Here is a 21,319-nt window from a genome sequence, read left to right on the forward strand (position 1 = left end):
CTGTGCTGTTTGCACACACTGCTGACCCAGCCTTTATGCGGGACACATAAGGGGCTCTGTGTGCAGCTCCCACAAGGGCCATTAATCGTGTCGATGTCAGAATTCCCGGCTCCAAACCCTCCCTTCCCGCTCCTCCCCTCTCCTGCCCTAACCCCCCCCCCCCCCCCCCCCATTCCCTTGTTGTGCTCTCCAGAGATCCAAGGGGAAAAAAAAAAAACAACCCAAAACTTGTCGGAAAATTCACACACGGAACTTGCAAACTTTGCAAAATCTGATCTGCTCCCCTGAGCGAGGCTGAGAAATGTGGGATTGCTCCGGGCGGGAATAAACACGCGCTGCGTCCTCCCGGGAAAACTGAGGGATCGCCTCCAAGAGAAAATGCCAAAGTTTGGCTCCTGGTTCCAACTGGGACACAAACCCTGCAGCTGGTACCTCCGGAGGGGCCAGACCCAAAGGGCCTCTCTAAATCCGTGGGAATGGGGACGAGTTGGATGGGACCCATCGAGCCCGAGAGGCAGAGCTGGGTTTGACCCCGGCTCCCACCTTGGAGCAGCCTCACTCCCCAAGGGCAATTCCCTCATTCCAAGGGGAAGTGATGCCTAAAGAGTTCGGCTTTTTCTGTGTTTCTCCTACATCCGTAGCTCTGTAGGACACCATCCCAGAGCTACGCAGCTCCTGGTGGTTTTCCTACCCTTTCTCCTGGATTTCAGAACAATAATTCACCTTCTAGCACATCCCCAAAATGCTTTTTAGTCTTGTTTCCACAAAGAGAAGAACATTTTGGTTTCCAACCACAATCTGGGAAGACACGACAAGGGAATGGGGCCAAGAAACCCTTGGGGTTGGCAGGGGGTGAGTTCCTGGGACAACTGAACCTCCTATGGGATGTACCTGTCAGATATCCTAATTAATCCCCTTTATCAAATCATAGAAATCCCATGACTGGGTGTGCCCATGACCACCCGGAAGCTTCCAATGGAGATCTGCTTTTAATTTGATTATTTGAGCCCCGTTGCAAAGGTTTTTCTCTGTTGACAAGAGGCAGCGAAGGAGCAGCCGCATTCTGGGCGGGGAGCACGGGGTTAGGCCAGGGAGAGCAGGATTAAGCTGAGGAGCGTGGGGTTAGGCAAGGCTGAACAGGGCTAGGCCGGGGAGCGTGGGGTTAGGCCGGGGAGTGTGGGGTTAGGCTGGAGTGTGCAGGGTTAGGCCAGGCTGCATGGGGTTAGGCCAGGTTGTGTGGAGTTAGGCCAGGGAGCATGGGGTTAGTCTGGAGTGTGCGGGGTTAGGCCAGGCTGCATGGGGTTAGGCCGGGAAGTGTGGGGTTAGTCTGGAGTGTGCAGGGTTAGGCCAGGCTGCATGGGGTTAGGCCGGGGAGTGTGGGGTTAGTCTGGAGTGTGCAGGGTTAGGCCAGGCTGCATGGGGTTAGGCCGGGGAGTGTGGGGTTAGTCTGGAGTGTGCAGGGTTAGGCCAGGCTGCATGGGGTTAGGCCGGGGAGTGTGGGGTTAGTCTGGAGTGTGTGGGGTTAGGCCAGGCTGCATGGGGTTAGGCCAGGGAGCGTAGGGTTAGGCTGGAGTGTGCAGGGTTAGTCCAGGCTGCATGGGGTTAGGCCAGGCTGCGTGGGGTTAAGCCAGGGAGCGTGGGGTTAGGCTGGAGTGTGAGGGGTTAGTCCAGGCTGCACAGGGTTCAGCCGGGGAGTGTGGGATTAGGCTGGGGAGCACAGGGTTAGGCTGAGGAGCGCAGGGTTAGGCTGGGCTGCGCGGGGTTAGGCTGGGGAGCGCAGGGTTAGGCCAGGGAGCACGGGGTTAGGCTGAGGAGCGCGGGGTTAGGCTGAGGAGCGCGGGGTTAGGCTGGGCTGCGTGGCTTAGGCCAGGGAGCGTGGGGTTAGGCTGGGCTGCACAGGGTTTTGCTGGGGAGTGCGGGATTAGGCGGGGAGTGTGGGATTAGGCCGGGGATCTAGGCCAGTGATCACAGGGTTAGGCCAGGGAGTGTGGCATTAGGCCAGGCTGTGCGCGGTTAGGCCGGGCCTTACCTGCACGCGGGCCTCGGTGAGCTTGGTGCGCTGGGCCAGCTCCTCGCGGGTGTAGATGTCGGGGTAGTGGGTCCTCTCGAAGGCCTTCTCCAGCTCCTCCAGCTGCTCTGCCGTGAACGTGGTGCGGCTCCGGCGCTGCTTCCGCTTCAGCGGCAGGTCCGGCTCCGACTCCACATCTGAGCCCTCGTCCAGGCGGTTCCCTGGAAAAGGGGAGAAACGGGAGATCAGGAGGGGGGAGGTTCGGTCCCACGGGGAAAAATATCGGAAGCGTTAAAGAGCCCAGCAAAGCCAGCTCGGTGTCCAGCAAAATAAAGCTTGGGATCATAAATGTTCCGGTTTGGGTTGGAAAGGCCTCGAAGTTCATCCCATTCCACCCCCTGCCATGGGCAGGGATGCCCCTCACCATCCCAGGGATCCAGGGGCAGCCACAGCTCCTCTGGGAAATCCATTCCAGGCCCTCCCCACCCTCCCGGGGAGGAATTCCTTCCCAATATCTAAGAAAATGAGTCCCTCCAGTCCAGCTTTCTCCACAGTCACGGGATTCCCAGAATCCCAGGCTGGTTTGCGTTAGGAGGGACCTTAAATCTCATCCCATTCCACCCCTTCCGTGGGCAGGGACACCTTCCACTGTCCCAGGTTGCTCTGAGCCCCGTCCAACCTGGCCTCGGACACTTCCAGGGATGGGGAATCCTCTGTTTCTCTTCCCACCAGCCTCACAAGGGAAGACTCTGCCCGTGGACGAATCATCCACCACTTCTATGCTACTTATGGAATTTCTCACCATTATTTTTCCCCACATTGCCAAGAAAACCTCAGAAAATCAAAACTCCTTGCAGGAAAAAGGGAGCTCACAGTTCCTGCTTCAAACCGTTACAGAGAAAGAGCTTCCAGCGCTTGGCGTATTTCAAGGAATTCCCATTTTTTATTGGAAATTCCCATTTCAGAGCTGCCCGTTTCACCCTGAAATGCTGTTGTCAACAAACGACGCTTTGACTTGTGCTGCCCAATTTCCTCCTGTGTTTTATCATGTTTTGGGGTTGAAGATTTCAATTTTTAAAACTTAGGGGGAAAAAAAAAAAAGAACAACTGGGAATTTTTACAGATGGGAAAAACCTTTCCAGCTCTGCCTCAGCTGGAGGTTGGGCTGCCCACAGGAGACAGCTCAGCTCTTCAGTTCCCAAATTTCCTATGGAATTCCGACGCCATCAAGTCCTTTCCCGATGTTTAATCAGCCCCTTATTCCTCCACCTCGACTTTCCCTGGACTTTTTTCCTTTCCCTTCTCCCTGCCTTGATCCCAGTGCCAGGTGTGGCCTCCTGGGTCTCTGGTGACCCCAGAGGAGCACAGCTGGAATAAATAAACCCAGTTGTGCTCCATGTTTTTGGCTGCAGATCAAGCAGAAGGCCCCGCATGGATATTCCCCAGGTTCTCGGTGGCTTTTGGAGGAGCTGGGACTCCGATGTTGGCTCTCCTGGAGCAATCCCGGGTTCTGGAGATGTTCCAAGGGGGGGGGGGGGTTGGGTTCCTTATGGGGTGCAGGTGTTGATTTTGGAGGGTCTCAGCCAGGCCACAAAATGTGCCCCCAGTTCAGGGTAGCAGAGAAGGGACAATGGGACACAGGAGGTGGGGACAGCTCCGGCCCTGCCACCTTTTCCTTCTTTCCCAAGAAAACAGGGGATTCACTGGATTAATTGATTTTTTTCCCTTTCCAAGCCTGGCTGTTGTTTTCCCCGGGAACCACCCAGCCTTGCTGACAGCCAGAACCAAATCGTGCTCACAGCAAAGTCCTTTCTCTTTTGGGCGAACCTTTGCTAATTTAGGATTAAAGCAGGGCTTACATAAGCTCAGCTTGACCATAAAGTTCCCTGGAGCCTCTAACCATGTTTTCCAGCCTCTGGTGTTTTTTTCCACCCTCTTTTTTGTTCAGCTCCTATATTATCATCACCCAAAAATCTGCCTTTCTTCTTGGCAGCGCTGGGAGCTGCAGCTGTGGCTTCCCGACAGCTGCTGGGGAGTTTGAGGGGTGGGAGGCTCAGATCCCCTCGGAGCTGCCTCGTTTGTACTGACATCACCACAAAAAGCCTCTGCATTCCAAACAAAATTCCTTCTGTGTCCCGGAGCTTTTGGGGAGGACGCGGTGTGAGACCTTGGAGAAGGTGCTGGAGGCAGGGGAGCTCTGCTCCAGGGGTTGTTTTGGGGGGGAAAAACATCCCATGGAGAGGTTTTCCCTCCTTCAGGCTCTGGCTTCCCGCTAAGTGCCCTACACGTGTTCAGCTCTTCGATCCAAACCCTTTGATTTCTGAATTCCTCCCCCAAATCAGTGAGAAATTCCCCGACAGCTCCAGAGGAGCAGCACCTGCCCCGCGTTTCAAAGATCCTAAAACCAAAAATCCTAAAAAAATCTCAAAGCTCTTCCATGCGTAGCCAGAATTTGTTTCTCAATGAGGTTTTTGGGGTTTGTTCACTTCCAGGGAAGGTCTGTGGTCTCCAGGAGAAGGAACATCTGGGCTTGAGAACAGCAAGGCTGCACATCTGGGCCCCAGATGAGCCGGGGCAGGTAGGAGCCTGCACATCTGGGCCGTGGAGGAGCCTCTGCTGTGCAAAGGCACATCTGGAAAGCTCCAGAACTTCCCTGAAGCTCCTCACTGGAGCTGCTCCATCATTCATGAGCTTGGCTGCTCCTCCCATCCCACTGCTGGGATCCCGATCCCCCCAGGAGCAGGGAAAACCGCCCAGGAAAGGATCTGCACCAAATTCCACCTCCCTCACTTCGCTCGGGAAGGGGAAACCCCCAAACTTCCTTCCCCAGCTCCTCCTAATGGATCCCGGATTTCTCCGTGAAGTTTTGGGAGAGGACGAGGGATTGTCACCCTCTGTCCCCTCCACGGTGCTGATTCCGGGGTGAAAAGGGTCGAGATGATTAAAATGAACAAAATCAGGATAAACCTCCCCATTCCCGAGCTTCCCAACAGCTCCCGCCCGGCGTTCTCCCCGTTTTCGAGCCGTGCGGAAGTCACCCGCCCACCCCCGGTGACCCTGGCAGCCGGGAAAGGCTGGGAACGGCAGCCACGGCTCCCGGTGCCAAGTGCCCGGCTCCAAGAGCCCGACCTCAAAGCCGAAAGCGAGGGAGCAGGAAAAATCCCAGGGAATGCCTGGGACCAGCTGCTCCCACCCGGAGCAGCTGCTGCTGTCAGGCAGGGAAGCAGGAAAGGACAGGGAATGTTTTCCAGCTGGGATGGGCTCTCCGAGCCCGTCACCCAACACATCCCATCACAGCCCCACAGCTCTTTCCCATTCCCAACCAGCTGGAACATCCCGGACAATCCATTCCCACATTCTCCCCTGTTGGTTTTCCGAAGCTGTGGGAGACTCCCGGGCTGGGGATTCATCCCAAACTCAAACCCTTCATTTTTCCCAACCTATCCCCGTGTAGCAATAGCTGCCAGCAGCGGGAGCAGGGGGATATCCAAATTTCCAGGGACTTTTGCCACAGGAATGACCTGGTGGTGTTTTACACTCGCTCAGCTTGCAGAGAGGAAGGTGCAGAAATTTCCAGCAGCACTTTCCTGGGTGGTTTCCCAATCCCAGCGCTGCTGACGGATGGGAAGCAGCGGGCGGCTCCCACGGGATCTCATCCCAGGAAAGATTGATGGGAAAAGCAGAGCGGGGAGTGAACGGAGGGAAAAACCTCCCAGCAGGACAAGGCAGAGAACAGGGAAAAGTGAAGAAGGGAAAACCAGGAGGGAAGGAAAAAACAGGAGAGAAGGAAAAGCCAGGAGAGCAGTGTGTGGGCTACAGGACACGCGCTCATCCCGCTGTATTTGGGATTTTTAGGAGTGATTCCGTTGGGTTTTTATCTCTTTTCCAAAGTGACTGCTCCACAGCTCGGAATGAAAAGCTCCAACTGCCCGAATCTCTTTGGTTTTGGAAAGAAATCCTAATTTCAGGAATAAAAAGGCAGAGGCTTCATCCTGGGAGTGGCAGTAAGGATGCAGTGTGGAAACATCCCACTGCTCTGAGGGAGATATTCCAATGTCTGGGCACCTTCTGGGAGCAGAGGGGAGAAATGACCCTGTGGAGGAGGTCAGGAAAGGGGAATCTTTGGGATTCAGGCACGGAGGGATCACTGCATCCATCATTCCGTGCTGAGGGTTTGTGTGGAGCAGTGCCGAGTTCTGAATCCTCAGGATGAGCTGGGAAAAGGGAATAAACCCTCGGCAGCTCCTCGTGCCCCTGGAGCAGTGCAGGGAAAGGTGACAAAGAGAAATCCCGGGGCTCATTCCAGCACCAGGAAATGTGGGAATTACGGCCCCAAATTCCCATTCCTGAGTAAAGCTGCTGGTTCGGGCTGGGGACAATGAGCAGGAGCTCTGTGGATGGGTTTGGAAGGAGCAGCAGGAATCTGGAACTGGAGGGAAGGCCCAGGAAAAGCTGTCTGTGATCAGGGCCTGGCTGTGTCCCCTGTCCCCACTCCCTTCTCCCCCGTCCCCCTCCCCATTCCCATCTCCCCTACCCCCATTCCCTTCTCCTCTGTCCTCATTCCTTTCCCTGTCCCCATTCCCTTCTCCTCCATCCCCATTCCCTTCTCCTCCATCCCCATTCCCTTCCCCATCCCCATTCCCTTCCCCATCCCCATTCCCTTTCCCATCCCCATTCCCTTCCCCATCCCCATTCCCTTCCCCATCCCCATTCCCTTTCCCATCCCCATTCCCTTTCCCATCCCCATTCTCTTCTCCCCTGCCTCCATTCCCTTCTCCTCTGTCCCCATTCCCATCTCCCCATCCCCATTCCCTTCTCCCCATCCCCATTCCCTTCCCTGTCCCCATTCCCTTCTCCATCCCCATTCCCTTCTTCCCATCCCCATTCCCTTCTCATCCATCCCCATTCCCATCCCCATTCCCTTCTCCCCTGCCCCCATTCCCTTCTCCCCATTCCCATTCTCTTCTCCCCTGCCCCCATTCCCTTTCCCATCCCCATTCCCTTCTCCCCATCCCCATTCCCTTCTCCTCTGTTTCCCTCCCGCCCTCTCCGCCTCCCTCCTCTCTCTGGGCTCCTCTTGGCCCTGGAGTTAAATTAATCAACAGGATTAGGGGGAATCGGCCCCAGCGAGGCCCTCCAGGCTCAGCCTGAGCCCGGGATGCTCCACAAGGAGCCGCAGCCTGGTCCCGGAGCCCCTCGGAGCCGGGATCGGCAGCGCTGGGCGTGGGAGCGCATTCATTACGGAGGGATGGATTTGTCTGAGGGGAAAGGGGAGCTGCTGCCAGCCCTCAGCTCTTCCCTCTCTTTCCTCTCCCTTCCAGCTGCACCATCCTAAAAATTAACCGGGAGGGATGGCGAGGTGGGGAGGGAGCAGGAATGGGGAGGGAGCGGGATTGGGGAGGGAGCGGGATTGGGGAGGGAGCGGGATTGGGGAGCGGCTGGGGAGTTTGAGGGGTGGGAGACTCAGATCCCCTCGGAGCTGCCTCGTTTGTACTGACATCACCACAAAAAACCTCTGCATTCCAAACAAAATTCCTTCTGTGTCCTGGGGCTTTTGTGGATGACGCGGTGTGAGACCTTGGAGAAGGTGCTGGAGTCAGGGAGGGAGCAGGAATGGGGAGGGAGCGGGATTGGGGATGGAGCGGGATTGGGGATGGAGTGGGAATGGGGATGGTGGGATTGAGGAAGGAGTGGGATTGGGGACGGAATGGGATTGGGGATGGAGTGGGATTGGGGATGGAGTGGGAATGGGGATGGTGGGATTGGGGAGGGATTGGGAATGGGGATGGATTGGGATTGGGGACAGAATGGGATCGGGGACAGAATGGGATGGGGGATGGAGTGGGAATGGGGATGGAGTGGGAATGGGGATGCAGTGGGAATGGGGATGGTAGGATTGGGGATGGAGTGGGATTGGGGATGGATTGGGATTGGGGACGGAGTGGGATTGGGGACGGATTGGGATTGCTGCGCCTTTTGTGCTGCGTTTGGCTGCGGCAAACTCACCCCAAAGACCAGCACAAACCCCCCCCGGAGGCGGCTGCCCGGGAAGTGATCGCAGCCCCAGGGAAACTCGGATTTAATGGGACGAGAGAAGGAAGGAAAACTCACTTGGAAGGTGCCAACAAGATCTGAGCAGCCCCAGCGACAGCCCCACAGAGGATCCCCCTTTGCAGACCTCCCCATATTTTTCCATATTATTCTCGATTTTTCTCAATTTTTCTCAATTTTTTCATATTTTCCCCATATTTTCCCGTATTTTCCATATTTTCGCTGTTCTTCTCTATTTTCTCCATTTTCCTCCATTTTGCCTCTATTTCCCCCATGTTTTTCTGTATTTTTCTCTATTTTTTTATGTTTTTCTCTCTTTCTCCATATTTTCCCCATATTTCATCCATATTTTTCTCTATTTTCCTCATATTTTCCCACATTTTTCTCTATTTCTCTCCATTTTTCTCGTATTTTTCCATCTTTTTCCTTATTTCTCTCCATTTTCCTCACCCCATCCCTTCCTCTCCTCCCAGTTCCGCCAGAATTCTCCTCCCAGCTCAGGGATCGGGGATTTTGGGAAAACCCTTGTGCGGGGTTGGAGGTGGATGATCCTAAAGCTCCTTTCCCAATCCCTTCTCTCTCACCTGGCCATGGAATACAAACGAGATTCCAGACAGAATTTTCCTCTGGTCAAAGGCTCCATTTGGGATTCCCAGAGGTCTGGAATTCCGCCCCTCCGCCCCCCGTTTCCCCTCAATTAAAAATTCCTCAATTTGAACCCGAGCCTTCATCCCTCTGAGCTCAGCCCAGCTCCAGAGGCACAACCAACCACCAGATTTTGGGAAGGAAAAGCTGGAGAGACCCCGTTTTCCTTGGAATATCCATCCCCAAAAGCCTCTGGCGCACACCAGGACCTGCTCCGGGCGCAGACAATGCCCACAGCTCCCCGAATTCCTCTCTCAGCCATTCCAGGTGACTCCGGGTTCGGAGCATGCCTTGGCCTGGGAGCTGAGCTCCAGCAGGGCTTTTCCAAACCCACAAAGCAGACGGAATTCCATCCCTGACCAGCTGCTCTTTCCCAAAGCCACGCGTGGATCCCAAACTCTGGGAAGAGCCCAGAACTTGTCCTCCTTTATCAGGTGGAAGGATCTCATCCCAGATCCAATCCCAGATGCAATCCCAGATCCCATCCCAGATCCGATCCCAGATCCAATCCCAGATCCAATCCCAGATCCCATCCCAGATCCAATCCCAGATCTGATCCTAGATCCCATCCCAGATCCCATCCCAGATCCAATCCCAGATCTGATCCCAGATCTGATCCCAGATCCAATCCAAGATCCAATCCCAGATCCAATCCCAGATCCAATCCAAGATCCGATCCCAGATCTGATCCCAGATCCGATCCCATATCCCATCCCAGATCTGATCCCAGATTCCATCCCAGATGCAATCCCAGATGCAATCCCAGATCCGATCACAGATCTGATCCCAGACCCAATCCCATATCCCATCCCAGATCCGATCACAGATCTCATCCCAGATCCCATCCCAGATCCAAACCCAGATCCAATCCCAGATTAAATCCCAGATCCCATCCCAGATCCAATCCCAGATCCAAACCCAGATCCAATCCCAGATTAAATCCCAGATCGCATCCCAGATCTGATCCCAGATCCGATCACAGATCCAATCCCAGAGGTTCCATGTGGGAATAGTGGGATCCACGGGGCTGATCCCAAGCCCCATCCAGCTCTGCCCTGTCCCCACACACAACACATACCCCAAAACTCTCTGCTCCTTCCACAGGCGAACAAAACCAACCCATCCCGAACATTCGGAGGCAAACAGGGAGGGAGGGAGGGAGGGCAAACAGGGAGCCACGTCCCCGGCAGCCTTTGTTGATTCCCTGAACACAAACAGATGGAATATCCATCAACTCCAGCCCTCTTTTCTTTCCTTTCAACTTTTTCCTGGTTCTCGCCTTCCCTGCCCCCCTCCGCCCCTCGCCCTCTTTCTTCGGGCTTTTGTTTGGCCTTTTCAAGCGGCCCGAGGTAACGGGGCCGGCCCCAGCCCCACACAGCTGTGGGGGCCATAAAAGGCCCCTTCGGCACTTCCATATTCATGGCCTCGTGCCTGTGGCAGGCGCAGGGTCCGGGAGAGAAGGAGGAAGGGAGGAAAGGGAGGGAAGGGAAGGAAGGGAAGGAAGGGAAGGAAGGGAAGGAAGGGAAGGGAGGGAAGGAGGGAGGGAGGGAGGGAGGGAGGGAGGAAGGAAGGAATTCGGAAGGAAGGAAGGAATTCGGAAGGAAGGAATTCGGAAGGAAGGAAGGAAGGAATTCGGAAGGAAGGAATTCGGAAGGAAGGAATTCGGAAGGAAGGAAGGAAGGAAGGAAGGAATTCGGAAGGAAGGAAGGAAGGAAGGAAGGAAGGAAGGAAGGAAGGAAGGAAGGAAGGAAGGAAGGAAGGAAGGAAGGAAGGAAGGAATTCGGAAGGAAGGAATTCGGAAGGAAGGAAGGAAGGAAGGAAGGAAGGAAGGAAGGAAGGAAGGAAGGAAGGAAGGAAGGAAGGAAGGAAGGAAGGAAGGAAGGAAGGAAGGAAGGAAGGAAGGAAGGAAGGAAGGAATTCGGAAGGAAGGAAGGAAGGAAGGAAGGAATTCGGAAGGAAGGAAGGAATTCGGAAGGAAGGAAGGAATTCGGAAGGAAGGAAGGAAGGAAGGAATTCGGAAGGAAGGAAGGAAGGAAGGAAGGAATTCGGAAGGAAGGAATTCGGAAGGAAGGAAGGAAGGAAGGAAGGAAGGAAGGACGGAAGGAAGGATGGATTTATGGGGTAAACCCCTGGATTTACGGGGTAAGGCAGCAGGGATGGGAGATCCAATCCCAAATACCCCTGGAAATACCTCAGGGAAGCTGAGCCCGGATTCCCTGGCCTGCAGGGGACACGAGGGACCAGCGTGGCTGTGGGACCTGGGGTTGGAAAATCAGGGAGGGATGGAGCAGGGGGCAAAATTCCCTGTCCGGGTTTATCCTGGCACGCTGGGTTTGCTTCCTGTGGGTCCCGGGGCAGCTCCATGGCCTGGGCTCAGCTGCTCCTCCTCACGCTCAGCTCCGGTTTGGGACTGGCATCCATCAGTCGCTGCCACACCTGGACTGGGCAGCAGCTCCAGCCAGGGCCAGGGGGAGGCAGGGACACCCTGGGGATGCCCAGCTCGCTGGGATCCCACCCCGTGCTCCAGCCCTGCAGTTTTCCCCCTGTTTTCCTGGAGCACCACAGCCTCCGGAGCCAGGGGGAACCTCCAGGAGCTCCTCACCCCACTCTGCTCCCCGTTGGGAGCACAGAACAACCCCAAACTGCTCCCCGCGAGCTGGGAGCGTCCCTGAGGGGCCTGGAGGCACAAACACGGCTCTGAAATTCCCGGGAGTGCTCAAACACCTCGGGAAAACACCCCAGGATCAGCCTGGGAACAGCCCCAGGTGGGTGCTGGACACCTCTGGGCAGTGTCACCCTCACTCCTGAGTTCTTCTTTGGAAACGTGGCTGTGCTTCCATCCCAGATCCCATCCCAGATCCCATCCCAGACCCCATCCTGCAGTCCTAACCTATTCCAGTGGGTTTCAGTTGGGAGTTTTCCCAGAGCTGACGGAGCAGGAGCCCCACAGCCACATCTCGGGAGCTGCAGAGGCCCCAGCAGAAGTTTGTCTCCATTTTGGGGTGGATTGGCTGTGGTGTGACCTGTTCATTCCCATCCCGTGTGCCCAGAGGCTCCATCCCATCCCACAAATCCAGGTCCAGAGTCTCCATCCCATCCCACAAATCCAGGTCCAGAGGCTCCATCCCATCCCACAAATCCAGGTCCAGAGTCTCCATCCCATCCCACAAATCCAGGTCCAGAGGCTCCATCCCACAAATCCAGGTCCAGAGTCTCCATCCCATCCTGCAAATCCAGGTCCAGAGGCTCCATCCCATCCCACAAATCCAGGTCCAGAGGCTCCATCCCATCCCGCAAATCCAGGTCCAGAGGCTCCATCCCATCCCACAAATCCAGGTCCAGAGGCTCCATCCCATCCCACAAATCCGGGTCCAGAGGCTCCATCCCATCCCTCAAATCCGGGTCCAGAGGCTCCATCCCATCCCACAAATCCGGGTCCAGAGGCTCCATCCCATCCCGCAAATCCAGGTTCAGTTTCCGGGCCATGGCAACCCCTGCTCCCATGGCTTGGTCCCAGTTCATGTTCCCGAAGTGCTGCCACCCCTCCTGCCCCAGTCCTGGCCCCCTGGCTATGCCAGCACATCCCAATCCCAATCCCAATCCCAATCCCATCCCTCCTGCTCCAGCCCTGGCCCAGCACATCCCAATCCCAATCCCAGCCCTTCTGCCCCAGGCTGTGCCAGCCCATCCCAGCCATGGCTGACCCTCGGCTGTTCCCACCCCACAGCTCCATCCCATCTCCTCCAGCCCCTTTCCAGCTCCCCTTTGTTCCCATCCCAAACCCCTCCGTGGCTCTGCCAGGGACCCTCAATCCCATCCCGTACTTCCCCCGCTGCTCCTGCCCTGCCCGGACACATCGAGACCTCCCAGTTTGAGACTTTTTCAGGGAAGAGGAACAAATTTCACAAAGAGGTGACGTTTTGGCGGTGCCAGGAGCACGGCGGGTGCAGCTGGGGCAGCAGAGTGATCACCCCACAAAAACCCCACAGGAGGAACGTGGATGGGGCAGCAGAGCAAAAACCCCACAAAAACCCCACAGGAGGAGCGTGGATGGGGCAGCAGAGCAAAAACCCCACAAAAACCCCACAGGAGGAGCATGGATGGGGCAGCAGAGCAAAAACCCCACAAAAACCCCACAGGAGGAACACAGATGGGGCAGCAGAGGGGTCACCCCACAAAAACCCCACAGGAGGAACACAGATGGGGCAGCAGAGCGATCACCCCATAAAAACCCCACAGGAGGAACACGGATGGGGCAGCAGAGCAAAAACCCCACAAAAACCCCACAGGAGGAATGCGAATGGGGCGACAGAGTGATCACCCCACAAAAACCCCACAGGAGGAACGTGAATGGAGCAGCAGAGCAAAAACCCCACAACAACCCCACAGGAGGAACGTGAATGGGGCAGCAGAGCAAAAACCCCACAACAACCCCACAGGAGGAACGTGAATGGGGCAGCAGAGCAGAAACCCCACAAAAACCCCACAGGAGGAACGCGGATGGGGCAGCAGAGCGATCACCCCACAAAAACCCCACAGGAGGAGCACGGATGGGGCAGCAGAGCAAAAACCCCACAAAAACCCCACAGGAGGAGCACGCTGCCTCCGCCCTGCCCCTTTATCCCAGTGTCGGAATTCTGGGAGCCGCCACTTCCCTTCCCTCACTCCGTGCTCCGTCTGGGAAATCCGGGATGCAGCACAACTCATCGAGGTTTTTTGGGATTATCGGAATTTTTTTATCCCGCTGTGTCCCTGTGGGGTTTGATTTGGGTGCTACACCATATATTTATTTATTTTTAATAGATTTATATTTTTTGGGTATATGTATCTATTTTTGATATATACTTATATATTTATATAGTTTTAATCAATATTCACACCCTCCCACCTCGCCGTTATCCCGCTTATCCCTGCTTTTTCTCCCACATTTTGCCACCTCCTCCCTCTTTCCCTCCACGTTTCCCCACCTCGCTGTGTCCCTGCGGGGTTTGATTTGGGTGTTACACCATATATTTATATATATATTTTTAATATATTTATATCTTTTTAATGTATTGATATACTTATATCAATCTGTCAATATTCACACCCTCCCGCCTCGCCATTATCCCACTTTTCCCAGCTTTTCCTCCCACATTTTGCCACCTCCTCCCCTCTTTCCCTCGATGTTTCCCCACCTCGCTGTGTCCCTGCAGGGTTTGATTTGGGTGTTACCCCATATATTCATATATTTTTTAAATATATTTATATATTTTTAAAATATATTTATATATTTTTATATATTGATATATTTATATCAATCTGTCAATATTCACACCCTCCCACCTCGCCATTATTCCGCTTTTCCCTGCTTTTTCTCCCACATTTCTGCCACCTTTTCTCTCCTCCTCTCCGCATTTCCCCCTCGCCCCTGCCCGCTTTCCCCCCCAAAAAAACACTCCCAGCTTTACATTCCTGTCAGGAAAACCCCCCGGGACGCGGCTGCCAGAAAAACCCCGAGCAGGACGTGCCCCCTCTGGGACGCGGGGCTGTGACATTCGCCGGCGATTGAACCCCCGGGCCGGTCGCTGAAGAAAGAGAAGAAAGGGAAGTGCAGGGAGGAGAGAATGCGAGTGACAGAAAGAAGGATTGAATGAAGCAGCGCGAAGAAAGGAAAGATATCCCTGCGCCGCGCTCCTTTATCAGCGCTGTCATCTGCAGCAGGGCCCTGCCCGCATTGTCTCACCTTGGGCCGAACAAAAAAAAGGGATTTTTTTTGTGCGGATTCCTTTAGAGCTGCCAGGACCCGCACCTTAGGGGGTCGCGGGAGGCTGAATGCGCAGCTGACAGCCCCGCGCAGCCGCGGGTGATATCAATGAACCCCGACACCCGGCCCTTCAGCACAGCTCATGTGGAAGGTGCGGCTGGAATATTAAAAACCCCCGGGAAGGAGCCCGGGATGCCGCGGGGGGAAGGGAGGAGGGGGCGCGGGGCCAGCCGGGGTCGGAGCCGGGGCTGCGGCAGCTCTGGCCAGGCCAGGGCAGCGGAGCCCGGGGCAGAGCGGCTCCTCCTGTGGTTCTGGGGCTGCGGAACCCGGGGCAGAGCGGCTCCTCCTGTGGTTCTGGGGTTGTGGAACCCGGGGCAGAGCGGCTCCTCCAGCGGTTCTGGAGCTGCGGAAGCCGGGGCAGAGCGGCTCCTCCTGCGGTTCTGGAGCTGCGGAAGCCGGGGCAGAGCGGCTCCTCCTGTGGTTCTGGGGTTGTGGAACCCGGGGCAGAGCGGCTCCTCCTGCGGTTCTGGAGCTGCGGAAGCCGGGGCAGAGCGGCTCCTCCTGTGGTTCTGGGGTTGTGGAACCCGGGGCAGAGCGGCTCCTCCTGCGGTTCTGGAGCTGCGGAAGCCGGGGCAGAGCGGCTCCTCCTGCGGTTCTGGGGTTGTGGAGCCCGGGGCAGAGCGGCTCCTCCTGCGGTTCTGGGGCAGCAGAACCCGGGGCAGAGCGGCTCCTCCTGCGGTTCTGGAGCAGCAAACCCGGGGCAGAGCGGCTCCTCCTGCGGTTCTGGAGCTGCGGAAGCCGGGGCAGAGCGGCTCCTCCTGCGGTTCTGGAGCTGCGGAACCCGGGGCAGAGCGGCTCCTCCTGCGGTTCTGGGGCCGCGGAAGCCGGGGCAGAGCGGCTCCTCCTGCGGTTCTGGAGCTGCGGAAGCCGGGGCAGAGCGGCTCCTCCTGTGGTTCTGGAGCAGCAAACCCGGGGCAGAGCGGCTCCTCCAGCGGTTCTGGAGCAGCAGAACACGGGGCAGAGCGGCTCCTCCTGCGGTTCTGGAGCTGCGGAGCGAGGGCAGAGCGGCTCCTCCTGCGGTTCTGGAGCTGCGGAACCCGGGGCAGAGCGGCTCCTCCTGCGGTTCTGGGGCTGCGGTGGAAGCCGGGGCAGAGCGGCTCCTCCTGCGGTTCTGGGGCTGCGGTGGAAGCCGGGGCAGAGCGGCTCCTCCTGCGGTTCTGGAGCTGCGGAAGCCGGGGCAGAGCGGCTCCTCCTGCGGTTCTGGGGCCGGGGCAGCCCCAGCCAGGCCAGGGCAGCACCACCTGCGTGTGCCAACTCACTGGGATTTGAGGAGAAAAGTTGTGTTTTCTGCTTCCCTTCCCTCGTTCCCAGCAATCCCGGGATTTTTCCGTTGTTTGAACTTCGTTTTTACCGTGCCACAGGAAACGGGAGAGCTGAGAGTTGTGATTGTGCTGTGCAGGGATTGTCCCTGATATCAAATTTTAGGTTCCCTTGGGACCACGATGGTGCAAAAGGGACGGGAATTTTGTGCCCGGATCCACATGGGATCTCAGGGATCCCTATGGACACTCCGCCTCCTGTGGCAGGAGCTGATTCCTGGCACTCGGCGCTCCCGAACCACACGCGGGACTGGCCCCAAACTGGTTCTGAGCTAACCCACGAATTAAGCCGATCCTAAAGACTTGGAAAAGAGTCGGAAACCCAAGGAAAAGTCCTGGGAAGCCAAACAGGGAAGTGCTATGAGAAGAAAATTCCCACCCCCAGCTCCTGGGACATTCGTTTTGGGACATTCACGCTCTCCTCGGATATTCATTTTCATCCCGGGAAGTCCCACCGGGATATTTGACCTTGGAGCTCCTGTGCTGGGAATGACAGGGAATGGCTGGGAATGACAGAAATGTCCCAGGAAAAACCTTTCCCAGCTCCTGAGGTGCCCACGTGAGAATCCCTCACCCTTCCAGGCTCCCAGGAATCCAGGGTTCGGTTCCAGGCTTGGAAAGCCGAGCCCTGACCCTGCCGGAGCCAAACCCAACCCCGCTCCCCAACCGCGTTTTCCAGAGCAGAGAGAATTCCCTGGAATTCTCAAGGAAGATTTTGATATTCCCGCTTGGGGAATGCAGGGAAACGATTCCATTTGGGACACGCCAGGTCCGGGAGAGGGGAGCTGAATCAAGGAATTGCGTCCCCCCCCCCAGAAACTGTTGGAATTCCCGGGGTTTTGGGGGGTGAAACAGCATTGGGAGTTTTTGTCTCTCTTTTCCATCTTTCCGGGATTCCTGCGGCTCAGGATTGGGATTGGGGAGGTTGTAGGGAGGGAAAATCGGACAAGGGATGGCGGGAGAATAAATGGGAAAAGCTGAGGGCAGGAATTCATTTTCACTGGGAATAAAATTGGGATGCGCTGACTCCTGGCTATTCCTTTGGAGATCGTGATCCCAAAAGGAACGGGTGGGATTCCCTGCGCCTTCCCGGGTGTGCTGCGTAATTCCTGCCATATCATTCCTTTGAAATCCCAAACATTGCCCGGCCTGCCCTTCTTCCCTCCACACCCAAAGATTCCCAAAGATTCCAATCCCGGAGAGAGGGAATTCCTGGGGCCGCTGGACAATTCCAGAGCCGTGGCAGGCAGGGAGAGATCCTTGTGCCAGGGAGAAATTCCTGTGCCAGGCTGGGATCCCTGTGCCAGCACTCGGCAGCCACCTGGCCAATCCGACACCTTGGAAACCACCGGTGCCCTTGGAAAAACCGGGAATTCTGTTGTTTTCATGGATGTTTTCTAAACGAGTCAACGGCGGCGCAACTTCCTCCAAATAAAGCGGGATTTGGGACAAGGCAGAGCTCTGGAAAATGGGAGCCCGAGGGTTGGGATGCTCTCCCTGGATATTCATTTAAATCCCGGGAAGCACCACTGGGATATTCAACCGTGGAGCTCCTTGTGCTTGGAATGGCTGGGAATGGGTGGGAATGACTGGAAACGACGGGGAATGGCGCTGGGAATGGGTGGGAATGGGTGGGAATGGGTGGCAACGGCTGGGAATGGTTGGGAATGACAGCGAATGGCTGAGAATGAGAGGGAATTTATGGGAATGGGTGGGAATGACTGGGAATGAAAGGGAATGACTGGAAATGGCAGGGAATGGTTGGGAGTGGTTGGGAATGGCTGGGAATGGCTGGGAATGGTTGGGAATGGCTGGGAATGGCTGGGAATGGTTGGGAATGGGTGGGAATGGTTGGGAGTGGTTGGGAATGGCTGGGAATGACACAGAATGACTGGAAATGGCTGGGAATGGCTGGGAATGACTGGGAATGAAAGGGAATGGCTGGGAATGGTGGGGAAAGGTTGGGAGTGGTTGGGAATGTCAGGGAATGTCAGGGAATGGCTGGGAATGGTTGGGAATGGTTGGGAGTGGTTGGGAATGGCAGGGAATGGCAGGGAATGGCTGGGAATGGCTGGGAATGGCGCAGAGATTCCCTTCGGATCTCCAGGAATCTCCCTCTTGGCTTGGTTATGGAGCATTCCATGAGTTGGTCCAATTCCACGGGGTTTGTCATTCCCAGCCATTCCCAGCCATTCCAGAGCCATGGAAACCCCCGGAAGTTCCTGATCCACAGGCAAAGAACCCCAAATCCACCCAAATTCCAACACCTGCCTCCGAACCCTCCCCACTCAGTTTTGGTCCAGTGCACCACAACCAAAATTCCATGAATTATCCTCATGATGATAAATCCATACATTATCCCAAAAATCCCGCGGGAACGGCGCCGATTTTCCCTCCAAGAAGCCAAATTCAACCTCTCCATCCTTTCCCATTCCTGCACTTGGATCCATTTCATCCCCACAGCAACAAAGTTCCCCTTCCAAACCCTCAAAATTCCATCAAAACCCTGGAAAAAGCTCGGATCGGGTGCCTCATTTTCCATATTAAAAAAAAAAACCCAGTGGTATTCCCAAAATCAGGAATTTTCAGCACAGGACTAAGGTTTGGATCTAAAATATTCCCACAGCAAGCGCGCGAAAGTAATTCCTTATTATCCCTTATCCTGTTTCCCAGAACCCAACACGCTTCCTTGGAATTCCTTGGAATTCCTTGGAATTCCTTGGTCGTTCTGGCCACTTTGGAGGTTCCCAAGTTCTTGGTGATGGAATTCCAGATATTCCCCGATCCTGCACAATGTCACCCTCTGCTGACACCTTTCCGGAGGAGTTTCCATCACAAAAAGGGTCCATTTTATCCCAAAATCCTGCCCCTGGCAGCTCCTAGGGTTGGGCAATTCCCAATGGAAATTTGGGATACTCCAGGATCGCCAAGAGGGATCTTCCCAGTGCTGGGAATTCCTGGCTGCTGGTGCCAAAAATTGGGATTTTTTTTTCCCATTAAAAACTTCTATTTGATCCCTGGGATCAAATTGTCCAAAGCCTGGAAAACACAACTGGAAGAGCATCCAAGGAAATGCCGGGAATGATGTTTGTGCACGGAAAAAGAAGGGGAAAGCCCCAAAAATTCTTTTTTTGCCAGAAAATTCCACTCTGGGATCTGCAAGTGTGGAAAGAGGCAACAATTATCTCAGCCAGGTCATGGAAAATCCATTTTTTTATCCAAAAATGGTTTTCATCCATGGAAAAAGCCCAGTTCCCTCACGACCTCCATCACCTCATTGAATTTTCTCCTTAAAAAACACAGATTTCGCCCTTTTTGAACCTTTCCTTGAGTTTTAGGAGGGGAAGTGACACTGAAATGCTTCCAGCTGGGATTTGTTGTGTCCCTAAGAGCCGGGAAATGGGAATAAATGGGAATAAATGGGAATAAATGGGAATCCAGGTGAATTCCTGGCAAGGTTCCCACCTAAAAACAAGTGGGAAAAGCCAAAGAAAGACAAAAAAACCCACAAAAACCCTATAAAAATAATTTATGGGATTTATGGGTTTATAAAAATCCCTGTGATGCCAAACTCATGGTGGGAAGGGAGAACAGACCCAGGAAAAAAGGGATGAATGTGAATTAATTAATCAATCAATTAATTAATGTGTCAGTTATTCAATATAAATGTGCATCGTTGCATCTAAATATAAATTATTAAATAGAAATGTGAAGTATTAAATGTTAATTACAGCCATGGGAATGGCGGGGTCGGGGTGATGGAGCAGGGAAATGGAAATTTATCCGGATCAAAAAATATTTAGCTGGATCAATAAAGGGAGGAAAAAGGGGGGGAAAAGGGGGGAAAAGGGGAAAAGGGGGAAGGGGAAAAATGGGGGGGAAAGGGGGGGGGAAGAGGGGAAATGGGAAAAAAGGGGGGAAAGAGGAAAAGGGGGGAAAAGGAGGAAAAAAGGGGGAAAAAGGGGGAAAAGGGAAAAAAGGGAAAAAGGGGAAAAGAGGGGAGGGGAGAAAAAGGGGGGAAAAGGGGGAAAAAGGGGGAAAAAAGGGGAAATTGGGGAAAAGGGGGGAGAAGGGGAAAAGGGGAGAGAAAAGGGGAGGAAGGGGGAAAAGGGGAAAAAAAGGGAATAAGGTGGGAAATGGGAAAGAGAAAAAGGGGGAAAGGGAGAAAAAGGGGGAAAAAGGGGGGAAATTGGGGAAAAGGGGGGAGAAGGGGAGAAAAGGGGAAAAAAGAGGAAAAAGGGGGAAAATGGGGGGGGAAAAGGGGGAACGTGGAACAGCCGGGAATGATGGAGCTGGAAAAGCCTCGGGAGCTGGGAGAGGGGCCGGGAAGGACAGGGATGGAGGAGAGGGAGGGATAAGCGAGGAATGGAGAGGCTGGAAAAGCAAAGGCAGCCCCTGGGCTGGGCCTAAAGTGGGGCTTAGGGAGCGCTGCTTTTATGGCACGGCACGGATTCCAGGATTTTTTTTATTATTTTTATTTTTTATTTTTTATTATTTTTAATTTTTATTATTTTTAATTTTTTATTATTTTAAAATTTTTTTATTTTTTTATTTTTTATTATTTTTATTTTTATTTTTTATTATTTTTATTTTGATTTGATTTGATTTTGATTTTTATAATTACTTTTATTTTTATATTTGCGCTTGTACTTATTTCTATATTTTAATTTAAATTTTTATTTTATAAACTCTTACCAGCGCAGGGGGAAGGGAAGGGAAGGGAAGGGAAGGGAAGGGAAGGGAAGGGAAGGGAAGGGAAGGGAAGGGAAGGGAAGGGAAGGGAAGGGAAGGGAAGGGAAGGGAAGGGAAGGGAAGGGAAGGGAAGGGAAGGGAAGGGAAGGGAAGGGAAGGGAAGGGAAGGGAAGGGAAGGGAAGGGAAGGGAAGGGAAGGGAAGGGAAGGGAAGGGAAGGGAAGGGAAGGGAAGGGAAGGGAAGGGAAGGGAAGGGAAGGGAAGGGAAGGGAAGGGAAGGGAAGGGAAGGGAAGGGAAGGGAAGGGAAGGGAAGGGAAGGGAAGGGAAGGGAAGGGAAGGGAAGGGAAGGGAAGGGAAGGGAAGGGAAGGGAAGGGAAGGGAAGGACCTGGCCCAGGCTGGAGCAGCTCCCGGGGGCTCCTGGAGCTGCTGTCCCCATTCCTGGATCCCCCCAGATCCCAGAACTTCCCATGGGATGGGCCCAGCCCCGCAGCCCGGCCCATTCCCAGCTCCCCAAACCTTTCCAGGATTGGGACGGAGCAGCCGCGGCCGCCCTGAGTGACCCTGAGTGACCCGGGCTGCCCAACTGCCCCTTTGATTAATTAATGGCCCTAATTGGGTGATTGGGAAATTGGGGCTGGCTGGGCCTGACCTGGCCACACAGAGGGATGGACAGAGGGATGGAGGGACGGAGGGATGGAGGGAGGGATGGAGGGACGGACAGAGGGACAGAGGGATGGACAGAGGGATGGACAGAGGGATGGAGGGACGGACAGAGGGACAGAGGGACGGACAGAGGG

At 54.8% G+C, this 21,319-nt stretch overlaps 1 protein-coding gene across 3 annotated transcripts in view; it reads right to left on the bottom strand.

The window, feature by feature from the left end:
- The window catches only part of PAX7 (paired box 7), a gene marked incomplete at both ends in the record, with an annotated part of 126,562 nt that overhangs the window by 63,986 nt on the left and 41,257 nt on the right, over nucleotides 1-21,319 (bottom strand). For all 3 annotated transcript variants that reach the window (XM_082295660.1, XM_082295658.1, XM_082295659.1), the window contains one exon: nucleotides 2,030-2,229. In XM_082295660.1, coding sequence (XP_082151786.1) covers nucleotides 2,030-2,229 — 200 coding nt within the window. The remainder of the gene's footprint in view (nucleotides 1-2,029; nucleotides 2,230-21,319) is intronic.

This window comes from Coloeus monedula (genome assembly GCF_965178545.1).
Source record: "Coloeus monedula genome assembly, chromosome: 22".
Lineage (NCBI taxonomy): Eukaryota > Metazoa > Chordata > Aves > Passeriformes > Corvidae > Coloeus > Coloeus monedula.